This window comes from Pteropus alecto, unplaced genomic scaffold (genome assembly GCF_000325575.1).
Source record: "Pteropus alecto unplaced genomic scaffold, ASM32557v1 scaffold432, whole genome shotgun sequence".
Taxonomy (NCBI): Eukaryota; Metazoa; Chordata; class Mammalia; order Chiroptera; family Pteropodidae; genus Pteropus; species Pteropus alecto.
Genome location: NW_006432235.1, coordinates 195,709 through 203,805, shown reverse-complemented (window position 1 = coordinate 203,805; position 8,097 = coordinate 195,709). Strand labels below are relative to the sequence as shown.

General features: G+C 46.2%; 1 protein-coding gene across 1 annotated transcript in view; it reads left to right on the top strand.

Moving 5' to 3' along the window:
• Nucleotides 1-3,923, top strand: part of CACNG7 (calcium voltage-gated channel auxiliary subunit gamma 7) — a 13,780-nt gene extending 9,857 nt beyond the window's left edge. The window contains exons 4-5 of the mRNA XM_006907153.3: nt 3,087-3,232; nt 3,548-3,923. Of these exons, the coding sequence (XP_006907215.1) occupies nt 3,087-3,232; nt 3,548-3,805 (404 nt within the window). The 3' untranslated portion in view covers nt 3,806-3,923. The remainder of the gene's footprint in view (nt 1-3,086; nt 3,233-3,547) is intronic.
• The last annotated feature ends 4,174 nt before the right edge of the window (nt 3,924-8,097 follow it).

Below are 8,097 nucleotides of genomic sequence, written 5' to 3'. Positions count from 1 at the left end.
TACGCTCCTGTCCCAGGCTACAAATCAGATTTTTCTCCTGGGAGCCCTGGCTACTTATGTAGTAGGGGATGGCAATAGAGACCAAAATCTGGGTGCAAGGTGTGCTCACTGCTGCCAAGGTGTCACTGCTTCTAGAATCTTTGAGAACACAAAGCTGAAAGAGTATATATATATTTGTGAAACAGGAGTTTATACTGCAGCCAAACAGTGCAGGGTTCTTCCTTGCCTTGCCCAATTCTGACGTGTGTCTTCCTGTTTTTAGAATGTGAACTCTAGCTCCCCAAAACATCAATATATTTACACATCTGCTAACCCTACAACCCACACAGATTAATTTCAGAACTGTTACCCCTAGGCCGCTCCCAACAAAAATCCCTATTAAGTATGGTTCATGATTTCTTTGCAGATCTTTGTGTCTTCAGACTAAAATACACAATCAAAGCACGGTATTCAAAAGTTCTTTGGATGACAACTTTTCCCCCACCCGTGGTTGTATTAGTCATTTGCTATGTCAGTTTCACTTATTTTTGTTTGTGTTCAATTTTAGTTTTTTCCTATCCTTGTTCATTTTATCTTTTGAATATGTAAAATATTAGCATAGCTCTAAATGTCAAATTCATATATGTGTTTGCATCCCCACCAGCAACATATAGGAGCTTCTGTTCTCCTGGCTTCACCAAAAGAAATTATTGTGAAGCATTTTAATTTTTGATGGTCTGATGAATAAGGCATGATATCCTTTCATAGTTTTCACCTGCATTTTTCTTACTTTGAGTGAGGGAGTGTTTCTTTTACAGGGAGGTCATAGAAGACATAAAGAGGTGACAAGGAAGGAGAAATCTAAATGAGGTGACACAGAAAGAATGGAGAAGTCTGGAGGAAGAGCATCTCAGGTTGAGGGAACAGTGTGTGCAAAGGCCCTGAGGCAGAAAAGAGCTTGACGTGTTCAACGGGGAGTGGGGGATTCACAGGGCCTATGTAGAAGGGGCAAGGAGAGACTGACCAGGGATGAGGCTGACAGGCACCCGACCATGTAGATGTTGTTGTCCAGTGGTCAGGAAAATTTCTCTGTAAAGATCCAGGTGATAAATATTTTCAGCTTTATTGGCCATGCAGTCTTCATCACAGCTCTTCAGCTTTGCCATTGCAGCCATAGGCAATGCGTAAACCGACAGGCTGTGGCTGGCTGTGTTTCAATAAAATTTTATTTATGGACCCTGAATTTGAAATTTATAGACTTCTAAAATTGAGATATTATAATTCACATCACCTAAAGTTTACATAATTCTGTGGTTTTTAGTATATTCACAAGGTCGTGCAACCATCTCCATTACCTAATTCTATAACATTTTCATGATCCCCACAAGAAACCTCACACAGCCTGTCATAATCTCCCCATCCACTCCGTTTCCTGGCAACCACTATTCTACTTTCTATCTCTGAATTTGCCTATTTTGGACATTTTGTATAAATGGAACCATACAATATGTGGTCTTTTGTGTCTGGCTTCTTCCACTTGACATATTTCCTAGGTTCATCCATGTGGTAGCATAAATCAGTACTTCCTTCCTTTTTTTGGCTGAATAATATTCCTTTTTATGGCTATCCCATATTTTGTTTATCCATGCACTTGATAAACATTTGGGTAGTTTCCATTTTTTTTTTTTTTTTGGCTGCTATGAATAATGCTGCTATAAACATTTGCGCACAAGTTTTCGTGTGAACATATGTTTTCAGTTCTCTTGGGTAGACACCTAGGAATGGAGTCACTGGGTCATATGGGAATTCTATCTTTAACACTCTGAAGAACCACCAAGTGAAATTCACGTACTTTTTACATACCACAAAACATCATTCTTTTTTCAATTTTTTTCCCCCCAACCATTTAATTATATAGAAGCCACTCTTAGCTAGTAGGCTGTATAAAAACAGGAAGCTGGATTTAGCCATAAGCCATAGCTTGCTGACCTGTGCTGTAGGCAATGGAAGGAATTTAGATTTTTTCTGGGGGTGGATAAACAAGTGTGTGTTTGTAAGGTTCTGGGGGAAAATGCTGTTGAGGATTACATGGATTAATTTAGCACAGGAGACTTTGTAGCCTCCTTAAGTCGCCCTTGGCATGTTTAAAAGAAAGTTTATCCCGAGGAAATGATATTTGCCTCTTAAAAATTCTCAGACAAGACCTCTCCTCTCCACCTTCCCCACTGTGCTTCTATTTCCTCAACTGTAAATGGGGTTAAAAATGGTGCCTACTTGAAAGGGTAGTTGTGAATTTTGAATAAGTTAATCATATATCACACTAGGAGTGGTGCCTGGCACAGAATAAGATCTATATAAGCTGTTGCTGTTATCGTTATTATTACTACTATTATTATTATTGATATTGTTGCTATTATTATCCAAATGGCCTTCACTCAGGCTTCATCTTTCTCCTCCTAGAATATACAAGTTCAGTGTCTTTCCTCTGCTCCAGACCTTGCATGGCTCCCTTGGCATCAGTACCCAGCTCCTCAGCCTGGCATGTGAGGCTCCTCATGGTGGTGTCCCCACCCCCTTCTCTGGCCTCATTTCCTGTGGCTGTGGCCCATGTTGTAGCCACATGGGTGGATCAGCTCATGCTCAGCCTCCAAGCTTTTGCCTGTTCTGTTTCCCCTGCCCAGAGTTGTATAATGAGTATTCTTATTCTTCCCTGGGCCTCATCCTGTAGGACAAGGTCATTCTTCCAGGAAGCTTTCCCCTGCCCCTCCCCCAGGTGGGTTTGGTGCCTCTTCTGGACACACACAGCTCTGTGCTGCTAATTCCCTTACATCATGTATCATCATGTATCACCACGTATGTGACTGTTTACCAACACTCAGATTTGCCTCCCCCAATTGCATTGTGAGCTTCTGGATGCAAATTTGGGGAGGGGGGTAGAATTCATCTCCAAGATCCCTGCACCCAGCCTAGGCCCAGCACGCAAAGTTAGTCCAGGCCATAGCAGGAAGAAGAGGGAAGGGGAGGGTGGTGAGGTGACGGGGAGGGGTCCGGGGCTGCGGCGAGGGGTCCACTGCTAATGGAGCAAGGGTGTCCCTCCGCTCCCCCAGGCCTCTCCTTGGTGGTGGGCTTGGTTCTTTACATTTCCAGCATCAATGATGAGGTCATGAACAGGCCCAGCAGCTCTGAGCAGTATTTCCACTATCGCTACGGGTGGTCTTTTGCCTTCGCTGCTTCCTCCTTCCTACTCAAAGAGGTGATGTCTGTGGGGCCCAGACTCTAGGATTGAATGGGAGGGGTCTGGGGGGCCTGATTCCTGGATCCAGGAGGAAGAGGAGGCTGGGGGTGTAGACTTTGGATTCAGAGGGAGGCGGTGGCTGAGGGCCTGACCCTTGGGTCCCGGGGGGAGGAGGGGCTAGGAACTTGGACTCCTGGGGTCCTGGAGGAGGAGGGGGCTGGGCCCTAATTGCGGGGTTCTGGGGAAGGAGGAAGCTGGAGGCCCGGCATCTTGGGTCCAGGGATAACAGGGAGCCCAGGGCCAGCCATGGGCTCTGATGGTGCCTTGACGTAGGGGGCCGGCGTGATGTCCGTGTACCTGTTCACGAAGCGCTACGCGGAGGAGGAGATGTACCGCCCCCACCCGGCCTTCTACCGCCCGAGGCTCAGCGACTGCTCCGACTACTCGGGCCAGTTCCTACAGCCCGAGGCGTGGCGCCGCGGCCGGAGCCCCTCTGATATCTCCAGCGACGTGTCCATCCAGATGACGCAGAACTACCCTCCTGCCATCAAGTACCCAGACCACCTGCACATCTCCACCTCTCCCTGCTGAGGCCCTGCCACTCAGAGCTCCCCTCTCGTTGTCCACCTCGCGGGTCTTCCCGAGCGCAGCTCCTCTCGCCCCTCAGAGCTCCCACCTGGAGGGCACCGCTCACGCTTTAACTCCGCCCTCTTCCCAGAGGCCCCGCCCCGTCGCCCTGGCCCCGCCCCTTCCCGGCCTTTTTTCTCCTCTGGGCCCTGCCCCTTCCAAATAGCTCTTCCTTCTTTTCCACAGGTCCCGCCCATTTCATCTGGCCCCGCCCCTCCCCGCAAATTAGAGGGACGCCTCTCGCGTTCCCGGCTCCGCGCACCTACACAGGGCAGCACCCCCACCTCCGCCGCCGTGCAGGCGCCCACCTATACTGAGCCCCCAACATGCCGCCTCCTCGCAGGGCCGCAGGGCTGGAGAGGAGGGCCCGGTAGCCGTCAGGAATACCAACCATCCTCTTCTCACTTTTGCCGCGACTTCTCTGTTTCTTGGCCCAGTCTCACTTCCGAATCTTGGGGGTTGTTGGGTGCAGTGGAGGGCCTCTTTGCTCCACCCACAGATCCGGGGTGGGGTGGGGGCTGGAGGCTGTGGGTACCATTAATGTGGTACCCCCTACACACGCACATGTCTCCTTCCCTGGTAGACTCCTTCTTTCTCACCTGTTGGGCTCTTCTAGGTCTCCAGGTTACCGGCCGTTCAGGGGACGCTGTCTAACCGACGTTGCTTTCTCAGCTGTTCTTAGCTTCTCTCTCTTCCTCCTCTGTCTCTTTGCTCCTCTCCGCCCGCACATCCAAAGCCCCGGGGTGCATCCAGCCCCGCACACCACAAGAAAAGGATGGAGACCCTAGGGTGAGGGAATTCCATGTTATTTCCACACTTGTGCCCGCCTCTTCCCCCTAGAGACCGCTCGGGGGAGGGAGAGGCAGTAGCGGGGGTCGACACCCCCTAAACCTCGAAGTCTTCCATTTTCTGGCACTCCCCTCGCCATTGAAATCCCCCTTTTCATCTCAGACCTCGAACTCTGGCCTCTTTAAGGGTCAGTCCTCCCTCTTGGACAGATTTGCGGGGGTCCCAGGAATTTGCCCACCACCCCTTATTGGGGAGGAGGGGAGAGGTAGCACAGTGTTCTACACGGAACCAGAAAGGCCCCTGGGGTGGGGGGTGGGGGACAGAGAAGGGACGTGGGCTTTTAGTTTGCATCTTAGGGGGGAGGGGGGAGGGGGTAGCGCAGCAGTTAACCTGTCTTTACGCAATGATTTTTAAAGAGGCTAGTGGGGAGGGGGGCCCTGGGGATGGCGAAGGGGGTGGTGTGGGGAGGCCTGGCTCTGTTATTTACCGTGTATCATATGTAAATAACAACAGAAACTTCAATAAACTTTATTTCAAACACGTCTCCGTCTGCGCAGGGGGAGGGCGTTGGGTACAGGGAGCTAGGACCGGGTCTAGACGCCTAGGATCAGAGAACAAGGTTAGATTGGTGTTTGTTAAATTTCTAATCCTCATCATTATCAGCAGCAGCACTTTATAATTCAGTCTGTGTAAAGAACGTAGGACAGCAAATGACACGAAGCAGGATCAATAAAAATTAACTCTTGTTATTACTCTGATTATTTAGAGTACTGTTACTATTACTCACCTTCTACATTCACTGCTCCGTTTACTTTTCTCCCCAAGCCTACAGGCTGAGTTTATTGGACTCACTTTGCAGCTAGGGCCATTAGGATAAAATGAGTCGGGGAGCAATGAGTTTTCTAATGTTTGGCTCAGTCACTTTGTCAAGAAATAACTGTTACCATTTATTGCGCACCTACTACAAGCCACACACTTTCCTCCCACACACGATCTCATGAGATTCCCAGCAGCCCTGGTGTAGGAATTATCACACACACACACACACACACACACAACGGGCTCTGAGGTCTGTGATCTCTCCCCACACTGAGGGACTAAAACCAGCCTGAGAGCTTGATAACCTTGTTTCTGAGATTTATTGAAAAGGAAACAGTTCTATCTTAGCCCTTGGGTTCTTTAGTCTTAATTTAGCCTCTTGGTGACACTTACAACAACTTCAACCACAACCATATTTATCAATCTGTCATTAGGTGTCAGGCATTCCCATTCATTCACTCATTGGATTCTCCCAGGCACCCTGTGAACTGGGCATTCCATGTAACCCCATTTTGTAGATGGAGAAACTGAGACTAGGGGAGGTGAGGTCACCCAACTGGTAAGATGCAAAGGAGAATTCACACCGTGGCTGGCTAACTCCAAAGTCTGCTCTCTCGACTGCAGTATTTTACTACTAGAAATTTGATGCAAACTCATTCTGTGACCTTGAGCAAGTCTTTAAATCTCCGAGACTTTCATTTTCTGTAACAAGATGGGGGTGGGGGATGGGCTAGAAAGGTTCCAAATCTTTCCAGAGCAGGGAGAATTGGGAGGAGGGGGTATATTAGCAGAAGAATTAAGTTTAGGATCATCTTCAATGGAGGAAATATTCTGAGTCATGTTCAATGATTTTAGGAATTTCTGGCAGTCATGCTAAAGATTTGGGATGGCAAATACGTTCAGCTGCTTTGTCAAGACTAATTGATTTCTAGTGGCTGCCAGGAGCACAGTGTTGATATGGATTTTGAACTTCTGCTCAGTGGGAAAGGATGTCTCCATCCATTATTGCTGCCTGCCATCCTGATCAATTGTTGCTGCCTGTCTTGCCAGCAGGATGGGCAGTTGTGGTGCAAGTGCTGGTTTTGTTGATTTTGTCTGGAACATAACACTTAGAATCTTAATGTTTATGTTATTTAAAGAAAAAAACAAGCTAGTTGTTGTTTTGCTTTTTACATTTTGAAAATGGAATGGGATTCCATTGTTAAAGATTTATTTGTTTGTTTTTAAGAAATGCTGTGAAAAGTCAGTCCTATCTCTGACCTCTTGACATCCAGAAATCCCTCTACCAAGGCACTACCGTCTTTTAACATACAATTTCAAGAAAATCTAGGCATAATGAAATATATATGCATGTGTTTAAACTCACACACAAGTGAACGTGTGGCATATTTGCACACGTCTGTTTGACACAGCATTTATCATAGTATGTACATAATTCTGTACCTTGCAATTTCGCACAGCAGTTTAGTATGAAGATCATTTAGTATTAGTTATGTAACTCTACCTTACTAGTTTTCAAGGCCACTTAACAACAATGCTTTGCATAAATTAGTTGCATAATTTAATGAGTGTTTTCTCTGTGCCAGCAACTTTGCATTCAAGTCCTAACACCTTACATTCAATAACCCAAGGAGATTGGTGCCTTTGTTATCATCCCCACTTTGTAAATGAGATCCTGAGGTGCAGAGAGGTTAATTAACTTCCTCCTGGTCACACAGCTAGTAAGCATTCAAACTAAGATTCGAAACCTGGGAGACTCCTGACCTGTCTTGCTTAACCACTAAGCTGTATACCTCCATGTATATTGCAGCCACATAGTTCTATCTGTTTATCTATTATCACTCCTACACAGTGTTTTGCATTTAGTTCATTTATATCAGGGGTCCCCAGTCCCTGGGCCATGGACTATATTGGTCTGTGATCTTTTGGGAACTGGGCTTCACAGCAGAAGGTGAGAGGTGGGCAAGAGGGTGAAGCTTCATCTGTATTTGGCTCTAGCATCACCACCTCAATTCCATCTCAGATCATCAGGCATTAGATTCTCTTAAGAGCACTGGTCCTTGGGGCCAAAAATATTGAGGACCGCTGATTTACAGCACAATATTACACATCAGTGGTTCTTGAATTGTGGTCTAGGGAACCTAGGCATCTTTTTTATACTAATACTACGATACCGTTTGCCATTTTCACTCTTAGTCTCTTGTGAGTTTAAGTCCAGAGTGTTTGGGTAGCTTCACACAATAGACTGAATGCAGAAGCAGATGTGAGAAACTGACTTTCTTCTATGAGGCCAAATGTTGAATAGATTTTCAAAAATATAAGCCAACACAACTATATTTGGCAATATATAGTTATTTTTGATTAAAATAGGTTGTTCATGAAAACATGCAATGAGTTTATTATTTTACTAAAATGAATGTCTATTGTAAACTCTCTGTTTGGATTTTGAATATGTTGAATATTGATAGACATAATATATCCATAAACAAAAGCTCTTTGGGGTCCTCTAAAATTTTTAAGTGCATTAGAAGTCCTGAGACCAAAAAGTTTAAGCATTGTTGCCATATGTCATGAGGCAATATATCAGAAGTAGAGGTTGGCCTCATTTTTTCAGTGACTATGTAGTGGTCTACTGAGTGGAGGTACAG